The sequence below is a fragment of the Ambystoma mexicanum genome, chromosome 3q (assembly GCF_040938575.1).
Source record: "Ambystoma mexicanum isolate Mex_15411 chromosome 3q, UKY_AmexF1_1, whole genome shotgun sequence".
In the NCBI taxonomy this organism is placed as follows: domain Eukaryota; kingdom Metazoa; phylum Chordata; class Amphibia; order Caudata; family Ambystomatidae; genus Ambystoma; species Ambystoma mexicanum.
Window position 1 is genome coordinate 1197178830 of NC_090926.1, and position 24053 is coordinate 1197202882.

The 24053-nt window shown below is 45.1% G+C and overlaps 1 protein-coding gene across 2 annotated transcripts in view; it reads left to right on the top strand.

Moving 5' to 3' along the window:
- The window catches only part of LOC138447740 (complement C3-like), a 2843165-nt gene that overhangs the window by 1747566 nt on the left and 1071546 nt on the right, over positions 1 to 24053 (top strand). For both annotated transcript variants that reach the window (XM_069604045.1, XM_069604046.1), the window contains exon 31: positions 11226 to 11285. In XM_069604045.1, the coding sequence (XP_069460146.1) occupies positions 11226 to 11285 (60 nt within the window). The remainder of the gene's footprint in view (positions 1 to 11225; positions 11286 to 24053) is intronic.

Genomic DNA, 24053 nt, shown 5'->3' on the forward strand with positions numbered 1-24053 from the left:
TCTACATCCAAACAAAATGCATACCTAACTACCACCCTCAGACAGAGATGATAAGCGTTTTTACACTTTGGTTAAAAAGGTTTTCTCTGCGGGGAGTATGGCCCTTAAAACAGCAAATGCCATGTGTGCACTGGCAATGTTGACTTTCACCTTATGGGATTGCATAGCAATGGCGGCTAAAAGTATCCCCGAAGGGGAAGAACGTGACATATTCTTAAACATTGTCAAGGATAGGAAAGATGTAATGTGCAAATCCCTCCAGACTGGTCTCGACTCGACTGACAGTATCAGCAGAACTGAGCTATGGCGGCTAGCACTGTAATGCACAGATTTGCCTGCTTGAGAAAGTCTGGTTTTGCGCCAGATGTGAAGTCTAGACTTCTTAACATACCCTTTGACTTCACACACTTATTTGGCAGCAAGGTTGACGAGAGCCTGGAGAAGCTGCAGACCTCCAAAGCAGCAGCCAAATCCCTTGGCACAGCAATCAGACAGCCACACGCTCGCCCCACTTGTACATCTTGGAGGGGCAGGTACTTTTGCTATTTCTCCTTAGTTGGAAGAGGGATGGAACTGTTGAATCTAAGAGGTCAGAGAAAATTCCCACGTGTTGGACAGGGAAGAGATGCTAAGTCCGCCCAAGAAGTGGCTACTTCACCATCAGCCACTGCATCAGCCACCTCAAAATCTCTCTGAGGACTTAGTCCACAAATCCCTGGTGGGAGGCAGGCTCTCACATCATCTGAAAGAATGGCAGGGTATTACTTCAGATGCATGGGCGTTGCAAACAGTAGCCCAGGGTTACTGCCTTCCCTTTCTGAAAAGACCTCAGGATAATCCACTGGGTACAGCTCTTTCAAAGATCCAGATCTGCTCTATATGCAGGAAATCGTTACCCTGCTAGAGAAAAAGTGTTATTGAAACAGTACCTGTAGTGGAGAGGAACAGGGGTTGGTACTCCCCTTACTTGCTTATCCCCAAGAAGGACTGAGGATTGAGACCCATTTTGGACTTAAGAGACTTGAACAAGTCCCTCAAGAATGACAAGTTCAAGATGGTTACCCTTTCCCAGATCCTTCAGGCCCTCCAGCTTCAGGAATGCATGGTATTATTGGGCCTTCAGGATGCTTACTTTCATGTGCCAATCCATCACAGACACAAAGTACCTGAGGTTTGCCATTGGTGGTTCTCATTATCAGTTTTGAGTTCTGCCATTTTGGCTGACCTTGACCTGAGGGTTTTCACCAAGTTGATGGCGCTGGTGGCAGCGAGTCTCAGGAGAGAGGGGGATTCACGTCTACCCCTACCTGGATGATTGGCTGATCAGGGCATGTTCTCCCAAACAGGTCCTGGAACATCTCAGCTCTACCTGCACTCCCTACACAGACTGGGCTTCTCCCTCAACTTGATGAAGTTCCATATGACACCATCTCAAAGGTTCCAATTCATCAGGGCAGTCTTCAATGTATCCTTGGGAAACGCCTCGCCATCCGAGGTGAGTGCTCAAGACATTCTGCAGATGGTCACCAAATTTGTGAGTGCCCAGTGTCTTCCGGCCTTTGATCTTTTGAGGTTGCTTAGCCTCATGGCATCCTGCATTTTTCCTGGTGCCAGAGGCTCGCCTGAGAATGATATCTCTCCAATGGGCTCTCAGCGCTCAATTGTCCTAATTCTCAGGCAGTATGGCAGACTTTCTTCAGGTTCCAAGCAGAGTAACACAGGACCATCTGTGGTGGGCCTGTGAGGACAACATTTTGAAAGGAAAACATTTTTGGCAACCATGGATGGAGATATTTATTGTGGCTCTCTCACAGGAGATTGTCTTGGATGCAGATTACATAGCATAACAACTGATAACATTACAAAGGTTCACAACAATAATACAGTAGATATGTTCCATGGTTACAGGGGAACATCTTCAAGTACAATTTAGTTGAAGAGCTTTGTTTTCAAGGCTTTTCTGAACACACAGTGAAGGAGGTTTCGTTTCTGAGTTTCAGTGATAGTGAGTTCCAGTGTTTAGGAGCTAACACCGCAAAGCTGGCACCACCAGCTTTGGCTCTTTTGAATGACGGGACTGAAGGTTGGTGTGAGTATTGGGCATGTTTAGGTCTGTTAGACTGCGCCTGCTGTATTCGTTCTGCCAGATAACCGGGTGCAGACTGAGAGAGGCATCTGTGTGTGATGGTGAGGGCCTTGAACATTATGCGCCCTTTGACTGGGAGCCAGTGGGCGTCTCGTCTAGCCTGAGAAATGTTCTCTCTCCTAGGAATACTTAGTGCCGCTCTGACAACATTAATTTGCGTGATTTACAGTTGGTTTAGGTTTTTGGATGAAGTGCCTAGAAGCAGGACATTGCAGTAATCCAACTTGGCACCAATGGTGGCACTGGCTAGGTTAAGGCAATTTTTGGCTGAGAGGTGAGGTTTTACTGCATTCATAATTTTGGTTATAAAAGCTGCAGATGACGAAATGGCACTGGCTTGCCGTTTCATTGATAGGGTGGAGTTGAGGTAAACGGCCAGAGTTTTTACTGCAGCAGAGACTGTGATTACAATATTCTCAATACAGAAGTCGCTGTATTGAATGTCTAGCTTGCTCAGAAGTTCCTTAGGGCCTGCCAGTAGAATTTCTGTTTTGTCAGCACTGAGACACAGGCCGTTAGCCGCCATCCAGGCTTGGATGAGGGCAAAGGTCTCCTTAAGATTGTTAAGATTGTTTGTAGGAGTCGGATAGAGGGATTAGAATGTGCGTATCATCGGCAGAGTTTGTTATTGCTGTGCTGTGCTCGTCTAAATCATTAAAGAGGGGTAGTGTGAAGAGATTGTAGAGGGTAGGGGAAGTGTATGAGTTGTGGGAGTTGTGGGACTCCGCGGTCAATGACTGATGGGGTGGCTGAGTCCTGGTCAGAAAATACCCTGATGGCTCGACCTTCCACGAAAGACGGTATCCAGGTTGTAGCTTCCTGTGAGAAGTGGGCAGCCTCTGTGAGGTGTCTTCATAGGATCTTGTGGTCGACCAGGTCTAAAGCGGCCGACAGATCTAGGAGAAGGAGAAGCGAAGGCTTGCCATTGTCCATAGTTTCAAGTGCCTGATTCTACAGGTCTAGCAAGGCTCACTCTGTGCCATGACGAGGATGAAAGCCAGATTGCCTTTTCTCTAAAATGTTATGCAATTCCAGATAAGACTGAATCTGCATATATGCAGCTATATCTAGAATGTTTAACAAAAAAAGGGACAGTGGTGATTGGTCAGTAATTGTTGGGAGAGTCCGGGTCGAGGGTTGTTTTTTTTAGCAGTGGTCGAACCCATGCTTCCTTGAGGGGAGGAGTAATGATGCCTGAAGCAAAAGAGGCATTGATAAATGCTGTGAGGAAAGGAGCTAGTGACTCCGCACAGTCCTTGATTAAGCTAGCTGGGTAGATGTCACCCTTGCGGAGAGATGGCTTGATATGTTTCATGATCAGTAGGACTTCTGATACAGTTACATCTTTGAAGGCAAATGGCTTTGCTTTTTTATTAAACAGTGTATCTCCTGGTACTGGCCCAGTGCCTCTAGGAGTGGTATGATTGGCAGCGACCTTAGGCAGGTCGTTGAAGTAAGACTACATTTTTTCCCGAAGGGTGTGTATTATGTCTAGCATGGCGTGTTGAATATTGTTACACCATGTTTTATCTTTCACGGTTTGTTGTGTGGAGGTGGGCGGTACAATGAGTTCATTGAAAATAGCAAACAACTCTTTAGACTGAGATTTGGCATTGTCAATTCGGAGGTTTTATGCAGAGGTTTTGGCTACCGAGATGAGATGGCTTTTTTGCATTTAGTAATGGGTTAAATCTGTGGGATCGATCTCTGAAGGTGCGCTAGTGACCACCCTAAAAATAGTACCAAAATTCAGAGCCTGAGTGCTTAAAGTAAATGCTTGGCAGCAAGATAATTCAACCCCCTCAAACTTCCCACAAAGTTTATAATTAAATATAGAGAGAAGATTGGGCATCAGGGGAGTATCTTGCACTCAAAACCAGTTTTATTCAATGTAGTTCTTGAGATAGTCCAAACAAGTATTCCAAAAGTCCACTTCATACAAAGTATGGTATTTTTATTCTCCAGTGAAAAAGAAAACCAGCCGACACGTGTTTCGACCCCTGGTCGTTGTCAAGGCTGTACATTCAGTGATGAAACATACATGCATCCATGAATTCCAAATCATTAAGTATTCAAGATGTAACATAAATCATAATAGTAATTATATCGGAAAAACATAAGATTGGATGAGTCATATCATATTGTGTCACAGGCCAGGTTTGGCGGGATGGAGTCAGTAGTAGATGAACAGATACATTCAGAGAACAAAAGAAAGGAAAAGTTAATTGTGCAATATTATGGGTTGTGTGAACAATATGTAAATTTAATATCAATATTTGGTCGTGGCATGGTTTCCAAAGAAGTCCTAATGAAACATTATGGGCCTCATTACGACCCCGGAACTAAACTATATCTTAATCCTACAATAGGAAAGAGTGGTTGTGATAAATCACTAGAAGGCAGTTGATATAGTGGTACAATAATGTGCGCTCCTGTTAGGTTAAGTCTCTTACCTTAAATGTCATTGGTTGATGTTGTGGGTATTTAGGCGTGTCTTGAACAATAAGTTTGACAATTCAAATTCAAGAAAACCATTTCTGGTAATAGTATAATTAGAAATCCTGTGAGGAAATGAAAACGTTTTTTGATGTAAGAATTACGATTGCTAAATAGTTCAAATTGTAGACTAGTTAACTGATAGTGGTGTTACCAGTGTTTGGTTTGGGATATAAATGTATGTGTCAACCACGGCATATGGCTTGTGATGGTAAGGTACCTATAGGGTTCATTAAATTAGGGCTGTCCAAAACGCTGTTTTTATGTTGACCCGTTTGCCCCTTGATAGCACCATAGTTCCCAGAAATATCTACTCTAACATGAGTATAAAGCCTGAATAAATTGAAAAATCTAAAGTTACCTTCATATTTAGGGATTAATCCTAGTTTCCATTGCAGCAAGTAGTCCTCTTGATGTATGTGCCGTGATCAGGGCAAAAGTAAAACAAAAATGGCGCCCGTGACATGATGACGTCATGCGTACCGTGACATGTGACGTCATTGATGTAAACAATGAGCGCAACGTCATTGTAGGATCCACATGATGTGTTTGGTATGATCCAACTGCATATTGTCCTCAGATTGTACCACATAACATAAATATTGGTATGTTAATATGCTGAGTAATGATCAGTATCAAGGATGTTTATTATAACATTGTTGATCATAGGGTAGTCATGTCCTATATAGATTGACAACATGACATGTCCAATATAAAATCAAAGGAAATTCATTTGCATGATCCTAAAGAAGTCCAATTGCAGGTTGTTCTGTTTACATTTTACCAAATTCCAAACTAAAAAATAATTGGTGTATTAAATGATTATCAGTACCGGTAAACATGAGAAATATTCACTGGAGAATAAAAATACCATACTTTGCATGAAGTGGACTTTTGGAATACTTGTTTGGACTATCTCAAGAACTACATTGAATAAGACTGGTTTTGAGCGCGAGATATTCCCCCGAAGCCCAATCTTTTCTGGCTTTTTTGTATTGTTTGGCAATTGTCAAGTAGGCGTCTCGTGTGGAGTCAGAGGGGCATGATTGTCATTTGGTAAGCGCTGCACGTTTCAGGGCTCTTACATCCAGTAAATCTTGGGTGAACCCTGAATTGGCATGTTTGATGCCCTTCACTCTTTTTTTCTGTAATGGGGCAATCGCATCTACTGCTTCTTTGAGAGTAGCGTTGTAAAGCTCTACCAGCTCTGTGGGGTTGTTGGAGAACGGGTGTTTTAACGGTGAGGCTTCTAGGTAGGGAAGAATTCTGTCTTTAGTGAGTAGTCTTATCGATCAGGTCATAGCAGATGGCACTGGTGGGCTAGGTTTAGCTGTTACTCTGGATGGTATGTGGAAGTATAAGAGATGGTGATCGGTCCATGGTTGGGATGTGTTGGAGCTGATGTTGGCTGCACAATTGTGCTATCCAATCCATTATGCAACCTTTGGTGTGGATCGGGTTGTTAACTTTTGGGATGAAGCCTGTGTCTAGGAGAGCTTTGGCAAATGATTTGCCTTTCTTATTTTTTGGATCGTTGAATCTGAGATTAAAGTCTCCTAAGAGTATTGCTCTTGTGTTATTTTTAGATTGTCACCTAGAATGTGTAGGAGATTACCTTGGAAGTCAAGAAGGGGGCCTGGAGGGCGGTAGACTATGTGGAAAGTTATTGTGTTGTTAGGTGGAAAGGATATTTTAACTGAAAGGGCATCAAAGTTTTCAGCAGTGGCAGATTTTATTTGTCTGGAATTGAGTGATTCCTTGACAATGAGGGAGACACTGCCTCCCTTGTTGTAGGTTCTGTCTTAACGGAATATGGTGTATCTCAGTGGTAGGGCTTAGCAAATGGATGGTCCACAAGCTTTGTGTAACCAGGTTTCCCTGATAGCTTGGGCACCAAGGTCCAGGTCAGTGATCAGATCACGAATCTCTGTGGTGTGGGCTGATATGGAACGTGCATTGATAAGTGCACATTGGATTTGAATGATAGTGGTGTTAGTTATTTTAGTGGGTATTTGGGCATTGGTATCCTTATGGAAAGCCCTTGGACTAGGGGTGGTAGAAGGTGAGGGCAGTTGGTGGGTTTGCCTCCCCTATATGCCTTTTGAGAGTGAATGGGATGTGGCCAGAGCGGGTTCCCAGCCGTTGGTTTCTCATGGTTGCAGGCATAAGGTGGGTATGGGCCTGCGAGCCTGATAGTAACTTACGTGAGATAGTGATTCGGTGAGGTGAGGTGAAAGGGGCTGTGGTAGGTGTCTTTCTAGGTGGGACTGGTGTGCCTTTGAGAAGAGCGGGTAGGAAGGGTGTGGGTGGGATCAAATCAGAGCAGGGCAATTTTGGTGCCATGCTGTGGGGTGTGGCGGATTGGCTGGGCAGGAGAGAGCCCTATGTGAGGGTAAGCAGTTACAAGATTCAAATAGGGTGTCTGGCACAGTGGTACTGTGGGTAGTACTTAGGTTAAACTGACTAAGTCTATGACTTTATGTTAACATGATTAGGGCTGATTTGGTACTGAGTCAAACATTTTCTGATTATGAGCTTGTCACAGTTGCCCAATTTGGTTATTCACAATCAGATACAGTAGACTATGTGCTTAATACAATTGCGCAGTTCACTTAATACACAATCCAAGTATGGTAGATTATGTGATTGTCACAAATACACAATTCACTTGTAGCACAATTCAAATGTAGTAACTGGCACAAAGATATGGTAGATGGTACCTAGGTTAGTTTAACCAGGTCTGCTACTTTTGTTAACATGGCTAGGGCCTATAAGGTATTACATAAGTTAATTTACCAAGTTATGCGCTTATCAGGGGACTATGCAAGGCGTGTAACTATGACAGTGTGGGCCGTGAATTTATCATGAGGGGGGCTAACATAAGGCATATGAATAGGGCACCAACTAAACGTGCTTGTGACTGGCAAATACATGTGCTAAATTGCTTTGAATTGCAAACGCATACATAGGGAGACAGCTCACGTGGATGCTCAAAATACATACCGATACTTGACAGAGTACCCGTTACATAGCGGGCCGAGGTACATTTATCATGGAGAGGCTATAATTTACGTGCTCATTTTGTACCTTAGAGGACAGTCCAGTTACTGTGAGGCGCGGAGAGGTGATACGTCCAGCGCAGAAACCGGCAGCAGAGGCTTTATTAAAGTAGTGACGGACACCTTACTTACGGGGTGGGGACCCCACGCCAACGATCTGATAATCACCAGTCATTGGTCTGCATCAGAGTCCAAACTACACATCAACCTTTTGAAAATGAGGGCAATCAGACTAGCGCTGAAGGCCTTTCTGCCCTCTGTACGGGGGAATGAATGTCTTGATAATGACAGACAACACAGTGGCCATGTACTACCTCAACAAGAGAGGAGGTGTAGGGTCACTACCACTGTGCAGCGAAGCAATGCAGCTCTGCTACTGGGCAGTTCAAGAAGGAATCTCCCTATCAGAAGTTCACCTAGCTGGAGTGGAGAATATGGTGGCGGATGCTCTGAGCAGTCAGAGCACAGTCTCCCACGAGTGGTAACTAGCTAAAGAAGTCCTTCCAGAGGTCTTCACCCTTTGGCGAACTCCCCAATGGATCTGTTTGTGACTGGCTTCAACCGGAAGTGGGAGCGGTCCTGCTCAATGGAATTTCCCCTAAGAGGAGCTCTAGGAGACGCGTTCGGAGTGGACTGGGAGTTTCCACTCTTGTATGCGTTTCCTCCAATCTGTCATTCCTCAAGTCATTAGGAGGTTAAGCAGGTTCAGGAAATCCATGATCCTAATTGCTCCGGATTGGGCCAGGAGGAGGTGGTACCCGGACCTTCTGGACATGTCCATCTGCCCTCCAATACGTCTTCCACAAATAGAGGACCTTCTTTCGAGAGAGGAGGGTCGCTTTCTCCATCCGGAGGTCAAGACTCTCAACCTTTCTTAGAGGTTGGGATGCAAGGAAGACATAATAGAGATTTTGCTTTCAGCCAGAACAACGTCTTTGTACCCCTCTCATTGGAACACATTTTGTAGCTAGTGCAGGGATAAGAATGAGAAGAATGAGGATCCATTTACGTGCAATAAACCTATGGTGTTATAATTTGTATTACACTTAGCCAACTTGGGGCTCCAGGTTGGTAAATTAAGGGGTATCTGACAGCGCTATTTTTAAACTCTCCTCTGAAGAGGTATCTTTCTTCAAGATCCCTCTTGTGATACAATTCTTAAAAGGACTGACAAATACATTTCCCCCAGTCGCATTTCAAGTCCCAACTTGGGACCTCAACATGGTGTTGAGATTTCTAATGTGTGCTCCTTTTGAGCCTTTCCATACCTGCCCTTTAAGGTTATTAACTTTAAAGACCATCCTTTTAGTGGCCATTAAATCAGCCGGAATAGTGAGTGAACTTCAGGCCTTGTTCTGCAAGCCCCCTTATACAATCTTCTATAAAGACAAGGTGGTCATTTAAACCGACTTCTTACCTAAGATTGTGTCCGAGTTCCACTTAACTGAGAACATCATTTTGCCTTCATTTTATCCTCCTGCTCATTGTGCAAAGGAAGAGGAGAGGTTGCACAGGCTTGATCCAAGGCGTGCACTGACATTTTACATCTCCAGGATGTCTAAAATAAGACACAACGACCAACTTTTTGTAGGTTACACAGGCCACAAGTTGGGTATGGAAATTTCAAAACAAACTTTGTCAAGATGGATCATTTTAGGAATATCTGAATGCTACAGATTAGAAGAAAAGGGTCTTCCGGAGGGTCTTAGAGCTCATTCGACCTGGGGCATATCTACCTCCTCTGCATTAAAGATATTTTTGCCGCAGCCACATGGTCATCCGTACACACTTTTACCAAACACTATAATCTGGACTCTTCCTCAAGCCCGGAAGGTTTATTTGGAAAGGCAGTGCTACATTCTTTGCACACAGACCAATAAAGGAAATCATAAGATTAAGTATATGTGGGAGGGCACAATCCATTCAAAGAACAAGTTACTTACCCATGGTAACGTTCTTTCGACTGGATGTTCCTCCCACGTATTCCTCATCGCCCCTCCCAGCCTGCCCCACAGTAGAATTTTCCATGTGATTGCAGTCTTCGCTCTTTCAGGAGGAGTAACTGTCGGTGTAGGATATCTTATACATGTTTTAAAAACGGAACTGAAGCCAATGGTCGCTGCACGCGCTTTATACCATCAATGACATCGACATCGAGACGGAAACCTCAGAGGGACATCGAGTTGATAGACATCGACGCGCAGCACCATCTGCTGGAAAGAATTTCCGAAGCCGCTGAAGCTGGATATGGAAATATCATAAGATGCGGAATACGTGGGAGGAACATCCAGTCAAAAGAATGTTACCATGGGTAAGTAACTTTTTCTTCTATTCCTACCCTCTTCCTCTGCCAAATTTGCTTCCTGTCACAGAGATTTCCTATCAAGCAGGGAGCACTGATTCCGAAAGTGGGTCACTGGTAGCGTGTCCACAGGGTATGGGTGCAAACTAATTCCCAGGCCTGAAATCCTACAGCTCAAGATTCAAGGAGCAAATGTAGAAAGTATACACCATTCAAGCCACAGGATTATAGATGACGCATAAGGCTCCTAACAAGCCCACGTACCTGTCAAGTTCAAGGTGTGCTCCTGCTACATGAAAGATTAGCTGGCAAGCCTCAGCACCACATACTGCTCCAGACTCTGGTTTAGTGCACCAGGATTACATACTTCCACAGACTGAAACACAACCCTCTAATGATGGAGGAATGCCATTCAGCCAGTAAATGTATTTAAAGGGACTGCCCGCTACACAGGTCTGGCCACTGATCTTCTGTTTCTCGTCCATCACACAGCATTTCACTTCAATGATAGCAGGCGGATGGCCTTGCAGGGTCAGTCGTCTTGTGCCTCATCACTTTACTGCTTCTGCAGGAATCATTGGGAATTCCAAGGTTGTCCTGTTGCCATATCTTAGAGATCGAAGGGCAGCAGGGGGAGGCGTGCAAACCTCGGCAAATGTTGGATGTAGCAATTGTACTCCTGTTTTACGTTCAAACTCTGTGGCCATTTTGTGTGTCAGTTCATGCACCAGATTGGGTGTGACGAGGCAGATCACAGCTCACCAGAATCTTCCCCGTAAAAATTGAAGATTCTCCCAGCGGGGGAGGGGATGTCAGCACTCATGGATCAATGGTCAACAAGCAAGTGTTCTACACGGCCAGCCCCCTCCCTCTACCTTGAGATTTTTCTCCTGGGTGTGTTTATCTCAGTAATCTATTTCTACATATTGTATATGTATCATACAGTAACATGTGTACATTTCTGTAGCCTTATTTTCTCTAGTGTGTGTTTGTTAAGTGTAATTTAATGTTAATTGATTTTTCCTTGTACACAGCTTCCAAATGTTCTTAGGTAGTGATTGCCTGAACTCTGTTCATGTGGTATAGGCCTGTTACTTTATTTTTTGGTAATCAGTTATACTGTCAATAGTAGCTACTTCAGAGCATACATTTGTGTACAATAGTTTAAGAAGAACCCTTGGAACATAGTTTGATGTGTTTCACCACCCCTGAAATCTTGCAGGTTCGGGCTAACAAAGATATCAAAGTGGAAGCCACAGGATCTGGTAAAGGAACCCTGACGGTAAGTCATATCAGTGCTGTATTCACAAAAAGTCTTAACATTAGCAAAAGGATTTAACAGAAATAGTGCCTTCCCATTTGGTTTAAAAAACATTATTTAATAATGTACAGATAAGAGAAAAGGAATCAAGCTGAACATTTATAGTACATAGAGCAGTGTCTATACACAATTTTAATCTAACCATAAATGTTATCACGTTATAGATATAACAGAGAAACATTCTAAAAACTAACCACCTATTACCAAACACAATATAAATAGAACACACTCCTACCCACACCATGTATGATAGGCATCCTACTTTTATGAATATCCCAAAGGATAATGACAGCACTTATTTGCATTAATATCCAACAGACTTATGGGATCGGCAAGGGTCTTCTAGAAAAAACATGTCTTGATTTAGAGAAGTCCGGAATTAATTCACAGTAAGTCTCTTCCATGTAATTACAATAAGTCTGCAGCCAGTATTAAAATGCTGGGGCTGGGCCACACATCCTGTTTCTCGCTACTCCTCTTTTGGACAGAATTACACTTAAGTCCACCAGTCGGCTGGAGCTCTTAAGAATGTTGACCTTCAGTCCAAACTACCAACAAAGGTACAAAAAGGAATTTAAACCACCAATATTGCCCTTTCAAATCGCAAAACCTGTTCCCAGAATGTTAGAACTTCTGCAGAGGCCCATGCCAACTGCAGAAAACCAGCATTGTGAGAGCCACACCTCGCTCCACATTTAGATACCTCATGAAATATTCTGTGGAGTCGGTAAGGGTTGTGGTAAAGCCTGTGCATGAACTCAAAATGTGTCAGTTTGTATTTGTAATTGAAGGAAATGTGTTTGTTCATTTGACATATACATATCTCCATTGGTCATCAGAAAAAGATAATCACTGGTTCTTCTATGACTCTGATGTGTATAATTCGCGACAATGCAGCCCTATATAGCTTAGATAGCAAATGGCTGTTATCCTGCACAGTAATACAAGTCACCAGTGAGTCTAAAATGAGAACAGGGAAGCATGACCAATATGCACTAAGTGTGTGTTGCAGTCGGAAAATAAAAAGAATATTAAGTGTGGGAAGTAACCCCTCTATCCCTAAACTCATTCAATGGGCCTCATTCCGAGTATGGCGGTAAGGGATAGCGGCCACCGGTAACGAGACCGGTGGCGGTGATCCCTTACCGCCATACTCCGAGTTCCCTTTGCGCCCTCGCCCTTAACGCCTGCTTTGAGCAGGTGTTAAAGTCGAGGGCGCAAAGGGGCCTCCAAGCCAATAACGGTGACCGTAATGAACGGTCACCGTTATTTGCATCTTCCCCATTCCCATTGAGCCCTATGGGGGCTCATTTGGGAATGGGGAAGAGCCTTGGTGAATGGGTAATTACCGCCCCGTCAACCTTGGAATGGGGCGGTAATTCCGCCATCCACCAAGGCGCTGCCGGTCCGGGTACGGCGTCAACCAAGGCGTTAATAGCGCCATTGGTTAGCGCCGTACTCGGAATGAGGCCCAATGAAATGAAAGAACAATTCAAAAACAAATCTCACACTGTCTTGATCTTGACTTTAGTGTTTGTGGCCAACAATTATTTGAGTCAGAGCAACACCAGGAGCTTTAAAGATTTGTAAAGAAGGGGCATAAGAGAACCTCAGCCAAGATCTTTTATCAGGAACATACCACACTAATGAGTAAGCAGTACTTCTAATGTAGCAAAAGTGGCCATAGAGTTGGTAGCCTGCTGGAAAGATGGCAAGAGTTGGTACTCCACTTATTTTCTGGTGTCGAAGAAGGACGGATGTCTGAGACCCATCATGGATAGGTGCCTTCTGAACTTGTATTTGCGCAAAAGCAATATCATGGTGGTCATTCTAGCCCAGATACTCCAGGCCATGGACGTGAACTACTGGCTATTTTCCCTAGATCTCCGAGATGCTTCCTTTCATATGACTATTCACAAGAAGCACAGGAAGTATCTGAGATTCAAAGTTGGGAGCTGTGTTATAATGTAGACTCCTTGAGGCCTCAGGTAAATTGGATTAGTTAAGTTAACATCAAGAGACTGGAGACAGATCTAAGGGAGACCCACTGGCTCCCACCACTCAGGCTCACATCTATGTAACTGCCTGGTCTGGAGCCCTCTTCAAGGACAAGCTTTCCGCTCACTCACAAAACATTCTCACAATGACATTGTGCACTGCATGCATCCAGGAAATCACTATATAACACCTCTCCCTTCCTTTAATAACAAAAGGAAAAGACAAGCAGTCACCAAAACAGGATTGCAAAACATCTCGATTACATTTCAAATTCACATCCAGAAATTGCTACCGTCACAACCAACCAAAGGCTTAAACTGCACTATCTGCTTAACTAACTTCCTCAACCAGCAATATGAAATGTAGCTCTTTAAATTCAGGCTTGCCACACCCGAGCACCGTCAAGCTCTCTCCCGTAGAGCAACCAATACAATACGTGCAACCCTCATGGTTTACCTGCCACACCTCAATCTCATGAGGCATTGAATCGCGGAACATCTTTTTGAGATAAGGGTATCTGTATTTTGAAGGGTGATTCAGCGACTGATGTGTGTCTGCAACATTTTATTGAAGTTTCTTTCATAAGTGTGATTTCCTTAATTTAAAGCATTTATATACTGTCGACTTTCTGTTTTGAAGAAAACGTTATTGATTATATATAACTATTTCAGCATGTGGTTAATATGAATACATTTTTTTTTAAAAAACTGATGCCCCTGGTTTCTTTTCTGTATATTACACCTCAGTCTCAAATCTGCCAAACTAGAGTACAAAAGCATCCCTCAAAGTAATAACATCTCCACATTCGATGACCTCATGATTTAGACACCCCCCTTTCAGGTCTGCCACACCTCAATCTCAAGTCTCCCACACTTGAGCACTATCATAATCCTGAATACCAGAAAACATTGCAACTGAAGTCCTGTAGGGCATAGGGAGGTATAAGGTCTCCTAACACAACCTGGAAGCCATTCTCACCTCACGCACATGATCAGGCATAACACCACACACACATCTCCCCTTCTTTCAAAAAAATGTAATTTGGGGTGGGGTCACACTCACAAAAAAAGAATATACAGAACAGATAGAGCACACCACATGAGGATCACCACCAACAACTCCATTCGGAGTCATTCAAACTACACGCCAAATCCAAACTTGCTGGCCAGTCAGATAGGATCAACCAATAGTCAACCTTAGTAGAAAATGACAAATCAAAATATAAATTCTAGTTATCACTACATGGGAACACTGTATACAAATGTTGGTCAAACCAACGTACCTCCATGGATGACATCACAGCAGGTGCTTTCTATAAGCTGCGCCTTCCCAACTTGGAAAACACCTTTAGCTGCCATACCATCAGAACGGTATTAACGCCCTGCCACCAGTTGCTGTATATTCGGGCCTAACACACAACCGTCCTGCTAAGTGGCGTATACTTAAGAAAAATTATGAAATATTTGTTTCTGAACGGGGCGTCACAAATTTCTCATGGTAGCAAGCATGCCTCTCCGCCTGTGCTATCAATGCAGGGGCCTCCGTGCACCGTTGACATCTCTTCCTCTGCACGCCGGCTCTAACTCCCGGTCATATAAATTCCATTTCGGCAGCTTCGCGGGTCTGAGTTGAAAAAGGCAAGAGCAGCATCCATTTCGTCATCCCTCCAGGTCTCACCGCCTTTCTCCTCTGTTTGAACTGCCGGTTCGCTGTAGCTGTTTCCTTGTGCGTTCGGCCTTGCTTGTAGTGTGTTTTCATGCTCTGCCTTTTATCCCTGTGGGGAAGATAAAGGGCTGTCAGGTGTGCTTGGTTATTGTAAATTACCTGACTCTGCCTGACCCGTGTGTTGGGACCGGTCAGGTAAACGGCTCTGGTGTTAGTCCGTTGTCTATTACGGTGAAGGAAAGTGTTTGTGTCAGAAAAGGGGGAGTGGTGGTAGAACTTTTAAATATCCTACAGGATGGGATGGGGAAAAGGTGTTACACAGAATTATAGCCCGCGTACTAGGTGTTTTGGTAAGATCAGAAGGGTGAAGTGTGTAGGGTTGGTGAAGCAAATGGGCATAACCGGGATTGTTAGCGTGAAATGAACAGTTGGGATTGTGGGAATGGATGTGGAGAAGAATGACTGGGAGTGTTTGGGTAGAAAACAGGAAAACAGGGATTCTGGGAGATGTAGTTTCCGAATGCAACAGGGTTTGCGTTTCTAGGGGAAGTACCAGATGTGGAAGGGTCGTTGAATATAGGTAAGGGATATTCTTTGGGTGGAAGGGAGGTAGATGTAGAACAACCTACAAAGGCTTCAGTGACTTCGTCCTTCTAGCCTTTGCTCCTGGTATAAAACCGCATCCCAACTGGGATATTCCCCTGAGCATAACCTTGGGTTCCTCTACACAGGTGATCCTTCCTCGTTCGTCCGTACCCCAGGGTTGGGATCTGAGAGCACCAGCCGTTCTCTGGTTACCTGAATAAGTGATTCTCAAGGTCTACTTGCGAGAATACCCTCAGATTTCTCACAGTACGAGAGGTAAGAGAAGATACATCTGAGAATGCGGATGTGTAGATAGAAAGATTTGTGCACAGAGTTAATGTGGTGAGAGAGTGTGAGATGGTGCATCCCAGGTTCTTTACTACTTTGGATGCAGCACAGAGAGAACCTAGGGAGGATGGCCGAGGGGTGGGTTGGGGTAAGAGAGCCGTCTTCCTGCATGATTTCTGTTTTTCCGGGGTTGAGGAGGAGGTTGTTGCCTGAAGGTCTGTAGATGAGTGGAAAGCTGTGGGTAAGAGATGGGTCGAGAAATTTCACAAGGAGGGATTCACAGTCTGAATTGCAGGCTTGTTGCTCAGAATGTGAGATGGAGAGATGTTATTTGTGGAGGACGACGATCACTCCTGTTCTGCAAATTCTGTTATGGGAGATGAGTGTATAGTCTGGTGGGAATGCCTTGTGTGTGATGGGACAGAAGACATCAGAGAACCAGGTTTTTGTGATGAAAGGGATGTCTGGACTTTGCGAGGAAATGAGGTTCTATATGCTGTGTCGCTTTTTGGCGACAGATCTGGTGTTAAGGAGGATGCATGAGAGTAAGGAGCGGGGCGGGTGTTGTTTGCCCCAGGAAAGGCATGCTACGGAGGGCCTTTGGGGTGGTGGTAGAGGGCTGGGAAATGATCCCCTGGTGGGGCCCCCATTGGGCTGTGCAGTGTGAATAAGGGAGAGGGTAGGGAGTGCAGGGAGTGGGAGAGAGGGTGGAAGTCGAAGGGGAGAGGAAGTTAAGGGAGGGTGAGCTGTCTCTGATGTTAAGGTTGGATGGGGAGGCGCTGAGTAGTCTTTGAAGGTGAGAAAGGAGGCCTCGTGATGTACGGTTCCAATGGGGTTAGGGGGTAAAGAGAGGGTGTGAGAGGGCATTGCAGGTGTGGAGTCAGAAGGGTAGGGAGCCACAAGAACATACATGGTGGTGAATGGGGTCGGTTTGGAAGAAAGGAATGGTGTAAGGTCTTACATGAAGCTCAGTTGCTGATTTCCATGGGATTGTCGAGAGGGCTGAACGGGGTTAGTGCTGAGGGAGTTGAACAAAGTGTTGAAGATGGATTTCACTGGGTTGGGAGAGGTGGGCCAGAAGTCGTAATGGTGTAGGTGAGGGGTGCATGCAGGGAACTAGGGGATGCATGCAGGGAACTAGGGGAGAGATAGGGAGAGGTGTGCAGAGATGGGAGGGTCCGGGTGTTTCAAATTCTGTGTTTGAGGGGGTTCTTTGGTACCTCTGCCGTGTGTGTAAAGGTCGGCGGGGCGGCCCATGAAGGGTTGTTGGTAAGGGAAGCATGATCGACGCTAAGGGATGCAAAGACTGAGGAGTGAAGGAGTTGGGGGAGGGTGGTTGCATGGGTGTTAGAGGGCAGTGTGGGAAGCTTAGGGCTAAGGTTTGTGAGGGGGCAGAGGGAGGTGTCTGGGGGGCAGTTCTCCCCAAGATCTGGATGTGTGGAGGGTGCAGGGGGCGGCTCCACAGAGCAGATGACAATCAGTCAGCCCCACAATCAGTGTACTCCAAGGAGGCAAAAGGAGATTCAATGCAATGGCTATTCTCAGCATAGGTCCCAGTAGGATAGCTCAGTGGGAACGTGCTCGCCTTGAAAGCAAGACGACACGGAGCACCATGCTTGTTCGATCCCCGGGTACGTGCTTAGAAACCTCTCGGTATTAAGCGCCTTATAAATATCATATCATATCAATGCAACTAGATTTAACACAGTAGTGAACTCCAAAGCGCTGCTAGCTTGGGAGCGTTGGAGGAGTTCAAGTACAGCTAGAGTTAAAAAGTGACTGCACTCAGAATGCAGCTAGGTTCAATGCAGCTCAGTGGCAATTAGGTTCCACACAGTGCTGCGGTTCAAGCATCGCTAGAAATAAAGCAGATTCTACCCTCAAATCGCAGCTAGCTTCAGTGCAGGTGCTGTACTCAAATAAACTAGAAATAACATAGTGGTAGATTCAAAGTGCAGCTGAATTCAATGCAGCTAAGTTCAACACAGTGTCTATACTAAATAAATCAGTTACTTTTTTATACAGTGGCTATTGTAAGGGTGCAGAAGTAGACTTAGGACACAAAGGTGGAATGCTTGTTAGTATAGTCTTATATTGGACTGACAATATGCAAGAACTCTACCTGTCCCCATGACTAAGAGGGTTTTCCCTGCCTCAACTAAAACGAAGGATAATGTCAGAATGTCTGTTAAAAGTATAAAGTCCACTGCCCTGTGTCCTAAACCTCCTATTTCTGTCCCTTACACTTCAACAGAAAACCCGTAACTAAACTACACCCTTTTAAGAACAGGATGACTCCCTTCTTCAGGATGCTTTGGACAGTTCAAAGTTCCAAGTTCCAAAACAATATTGGGAGGGCATCTCCCACCCCCACTCGTTCCTCAGCTTCTCTTTATCAATATTTTCTTCATGCCAGTTCTGTCTTCTGCCAAAGGATATGACTCCCATCCTCTGGTGTCCTCGTGATTTGTGTGCCAAAAGGGTATTTCTTTCCCCTTGGGCTTTCCGTGACTTTTGCCAAAGAGTCTCTCCCCTTGGACCTCTCGCAACTTGTGCCAAAGGTTCTTTGCTCCTGGTCTTCTTGTAACATATGCCAACGGTTTTCTTCACCCGGACTTCTTGTACTTTATGCCAAAGGTTCTCTTCCCCAGAACATCTCTTCTCGTTATGTGGGTCCCAGACCCCTTTTTTACCTCTATAATGTATCTTAACTAGGCCCAGTTCACTAACTTGTCAAGCCTCTCTTTCAGTCTGTATGGGGTGCTCTTTCACCCCCTTACTTCTCAACTTAGATCTGTTGACGTTTGTGTCCTTGACCTCTCTTTCAGTTTTGCAATCTCTTTTAACTAGGCCAGGTTCACTATCCTGCCAGGCCTCTCTCTCAGTTTCTTTGGGGTGCTCTTTCACCCCCTCCAATCTCAACATGTGTCTCTCTTCAGTGGTTGGGTCCTTGACCCCTCTTTCAGCTTGGCAAGCTCTTTTAACTGGTTTCTCTTCACTATCCTGCAAGGCCTCTCTTTCAGTTTCTTTGGGGCGCTCTTACACCCACTCCATTCTCAACTTGTGTCTCTCTTTGGTCCCACTGGGAGGAGGAAGATGGCTCTGCACTTCCTCCCAACCACAGCCTGTGGGGTATCCCTGTACCTTTCGCGTCCCCCTACGCGTACTTGGTCTGCGAGGGTTCCATCCTTCTGCAACACCAGACAGCTTCCCCTGTGCTCCCGTAGTCTTCGTTCAGTGTTCGGCTGCTGTATCACGCGGTTTCTCTCTGCGAGTCGGGTCATGCCTGGACCAATCGGTAGGCTTTGCTTCTGCCACCGTATCCCACAACCATGTAAGTCGTGGTGCTTCCCCATCTTCCGGTTCTCCGCCTCTGTTCCAGGCAGCCAGGTCTCCCGGCAAGAAGCTGCTCTGGAACAGGACTGACCTCATTGTAGATCCTTGTTATTGTTTATTTCCTGACTGCTTTCTGACTTCCAATAGGTAGCATGCTTGCATCGGATCTGCGTAGGTCTCTGCATTGCCCTGCTCTTCCTTGTGACAGTACATTTGAAGTTATCCATATTCACCCTTCCGTCACTCTTCTGCATCGTAGTGTTATTTGCCTGATAAACACAATTACTATGTATAAGGAAATTAGTGGAAGAAAGAGAATAAAGAGAGGGTGGGGGTATCAGAGTCCTACATATAGAGCTGGATACCTCATATCTAACAGCATGACGGTGTGTATACTGCGTTCTCCCTCGACAGTCTTCACTCCTCCCAGAGAGGGGGCCCCACCCATGGGATCCTCCCACTGAGTACCACCCCCAGGTGGACTATCGGGTAAGCAGCCTCACCACACTGGCCCCATGGGAAGCGTCCCCCCCCCCGGGGAGAAGTGATGACATTGAGGGATTTGGCACACTATACTCAGAGATGCTGCTAAATTCAGTGGCTATACTAAAAATACAGCTGATATGTATGCAGTGGCCGTGGTAGCACATAGCCTGCAGCCATCGTCCTGCTGCAACTGATCATGCAAGTTGAATCTGGCTGTGTTGTATTGTGCTGTGCTCAAAAATGTACATTTTTCCCCTTATGGGAAAGTCAAATCTAGGTGTTTCACATTCCGGTAACTGTGGCATTGTTACTGGTTCTCTCTAGGCTGCCACCTAGATTCCCCCCTCCAAGGCGTGCCGTTCATTGTTGTGAGTTACTTGTTCCACTCCTGTGTCTTCCTTTGTTGTGACCCAACCCCGCTCCTCCCCTTGCGCATTCTGAGTTGTATGCCACAGTGCTGTGCGTCTCTCTCTACTCTTACCCCCTTCCCCTCCACCTACCTCCTTCACACCCCCTATGGTGCTCTCTGTCTCTCCCATCTTCTCTAACTGCTTCCTCTTCTCTCTTACCCTTTCCCTCTCTCTAGGTCTGGAAGGAAGAAGTTCAAAAGGGACATCCTGGTCTCCAACCCAGGCCTCCCTATCACTGATATCACTGATACCTACACCAGTGCTTCCTCCAGACACACCCTAACTGACATCCTCTTTGTCAACCCTCTACAGACCTATGGACCCTTCATATGGTCTCTTTTGTCTCTCATTTCTCCTCCTCTCCCATTTAACGGTGACACTAGGTGGGAGGTCCTCTTGGCCCCCTTCCACTCCTTCAAGACCACCATTAATGTCTATCTGTACTGCACCGTCTTGGCTCAGGGTCCTCAGCGCAATCTCCTCTTTTTTGATTGGCGTGTCCTGCTTGTTATCAACTTCCTCCCTTCTGCTACTCCTTCTGCCACCTCTGTTGTTCTCTTTTCCCCACGTCGTTCTGCCTTGCGGGCATCGATTTGGAGGACTAAATCGAGTAGTTAGCCAAATGCAGTGGGAATGACTGGGACAGTGGACAATATGCCCTTCAGTTCGTCAGAAAGCCCTTGGTAGAAGACAGCCGTCTTCTTCTCTTCGGGCCAGTCAGTTTCGGCAGCGAACTGATTAAAGCGGACTACATAAACCAGTAGGGAATTATTCCCCTGTCTGTGTTTTAGTAACGCCAGATCAGTGGCTTGAGTGGTATATCTTGTGTCAAATGGTTTACTCATCATAGTGAGAAGGGCATCACAATTATAGGCAACATGGCTGTTAGATTCCAACAATGGATTTGCCCATGCGGCTGCAGGACCACCCAGGTGTGACAGCACGAAAGCTGCCTTAGTGGTGGAAGAAGGAAAAGAGCCCGGGCAACACAAGAAGTGCAATTTGCACTAATTGACGAAAGTTTTGTATTGCTTGGGGTCACCCAGAAAGCGTTCTGGAGGGGGCAGAAGAAACTGAGTGGTAAGCATTACAGGGGCTGGTTCCTGACTTGGAGCTGGAAACCCTGACCCTGAAGCCGCAGCTCCAGCGCCAATGGATTGTGAGGCTGGAGTAGTCACCAGAGACTGGATAGCGTCCATACGTTGACGCAATGCCTCTTGTGCGTTGGGCAAATCTGTACATAGATCTGTGACCATTTGCACTATCATAGTCAAGGCATCGGTTGCCTCTGTAGACATTATGCAGGTTAATTCTGTTACTTACCACTCCTAATATTGGTTGGCGCGTAGGAGGTTGGAGCGTAGGTAAGAAGACCTCGCGGAGGGAGGTAGTGTTTAGTAGGTTCAAGTTCAGCCTCCAGGAATCCAGCTCCCCTGAATTCTATGATTCAGGCTTCCTCCAAAGAGGGGCTCTTCTCTACGATGTACCTCTCTGCTGTTTGGGGATGAAAACCAGCAGAGATGTCTATCGCATAAAAGAGCGGGGGGAAAACACACACCGCCAAGAACCAATGCTGCAAAGAAAATACAGTATGGTTAGAAGCAATAAGGTAATATGGAATCAAAACAAGACAAGCACATATCTCTTTCAATACCTAGACACTGGTTGATGAGGTGTTGAAAATAATATGATGAACCTACAAGAAAACCCAAGATTATAAATATGCACAAACTACCAATAGAGCCTCACTATGACAGGTATCACAGACCTGACAAGTGGGATTCCTAATTGTTAAGGGTCTTCCAGTAGAAAAGGAGTACAACGGCAGGTGTAAAATAATAAACAGGAAGGTTAGTAAAGGAAGAGTACACCCTGGCGGCACAAGGGTCGCACTAGTGACGGGATGGTGCATACACAGGAAAGTGTCACTTCTATGCACTCCGGTAGGGCAGTTCAAGCTGTAATGTTAATGAGATAGTTCCAGGAATCCACACAATGGAGAGAGGAAGGATGCAGATCGGATAATGAGGCAAAAACAATAATAGGTAGAATTAGGATGTTCTTTACCTTGTTTTTGTACCCAGTACTGCCACAAATTATTATGGAGGAGAGAGGAGCCCTCTATAGGTTCGACGTGACTTCCGCTAGGATCCGAAGAATGCGGATGGGGAAAGCCACGGGCAGAAGTTGGTGGGAACTCTGTAGAGCTCAACGTGACAGTCAGTGTTAGGGTAAGTACACGCGGAATGCGTAGGAGGTAAGGAAGTAACCAAACCGACATGGAGAAGGCAGTAGCGGTCCAGGAGCGGTCCGGGGTCGGCAACCGAGTTCACTGATTAGACCGAAGGAACAGGCAGACGTAGTCCGAGAAAGCAAAGGTGGTTCGAAGAGCCGGGGAGTCAACAAACGGAAGGAAAAATGCAAGAGCACCACTAGCGGGATGCAACCGAAGAAGCGTAACGCCACAATTAGCAGCAACAAAATGCTGAGTTGCTTCGGCTTTTACGGTGCAGGGGGGCGGGGCCTCCTTACGCATTCTCCGTGCACGGGACACCTCAGCTGACGCACCGTTCTCTGCTGTACAGCCAGGCACCATGGCAACCGATACCTGAGCCACAACGACGTTCTGGAATGCGTTTTCCCTCGCATGTAGCTCTCAGAAAAAGTTTGGCACGGCAGGTCCGCGCTGATATGTAACACGCTTTAATGCATGAGGTTTGGAGTTCGAGTGCAGGATCTGAATTTTTTTAATTTAATTTGTATTATCCCACAATGACTCAGAGGGTATTTTTCACTTGTTTAATGTCTTTGAAATCATTTAAACAGTATATTTTACATCAGCCAGTCCAGAAATTGGAGACATGCTGTGGCACTCTTGTGTTATAAGTGCTTTAAACCATGCAATTGATCAAACTTATTTAATATAAGACAAGAGGCTAAGAGGAGAGAGGCAACAGTACTATTTGAAGCAACGAGAAGACCGATTTCAAGGTGATATGAAGAGAAATGTAGGTGGCATGACACGGTATGGAATACATTAACAGTGAAAAAGGACTAGCAAAAACTGCTGTCTGAAAACGTTATAAAAACTGGCTCAATTGCAGTTTTCATGCAGGAAGTTAGTACAGTGGTAGAGTCTATGGCTCCAATGCATAAAGTTTGGAGTTTGAGTGCAGCGTCTAAATTATTAGTTTTTTTTAAATTTCATTTATAATATCCCACAATGATTGAGAGGGTATTATTCACTTGTCTTTGAAGTCCTTTAAGCTGTGGCACGCTTGTTTTATACGTGCTTTAAACCATGCAATTTCTGAAAGTTATTTAATATAAGACAAGAGGCTAAGAGGAGAGAGGTCTGCAGTACTATTTGAAGGAACGAGAAGACCGATTTCAAGGTGATATGAAGAGAAATGTTGGTAGCATGATACGGTATGGAATACATTGACAGTGAAAATGGACTAGCAAAAACGACTGTCTGGAAAGGTCATAATTGGCTCAATGTCAGTTAACAGGCAGGCAGTTAGTACAGTGGTAGAGTTTAGGGCTCCATTGCATAAGCTTTGGAGTTCGAGTGCAGAGTCTGAATAATTTGATTTAAAAAAAATTAAGTTCATTTATAATATCCCACAATGATTGAGATGCTATTATTCACTTGTTTAATCTCTTTGAAGTCATTTAAACAGTACATTTTACATCAGCCAGTCCAGAGATTGTTGACATGCTGTGGCACGCTTGTGTTAAAAGTGCTTTAAACCATGCAATAGCTGAATGTTAATTAATATAAGACAAAAGGCTAAGAGGAGAAAGACCAGCGGTAGTATTTGAAGCAAAGAGAAGACTGATATGAAAAGAAATGTAGATGTCATGAAATGGTATGTAATACGTTGGCAGTGAAAAGGGACTAGCAAAAACTGCTGTCTGAAAAGGTTAAAGAACTGGCTCAATTTCTGTTACCATGTGG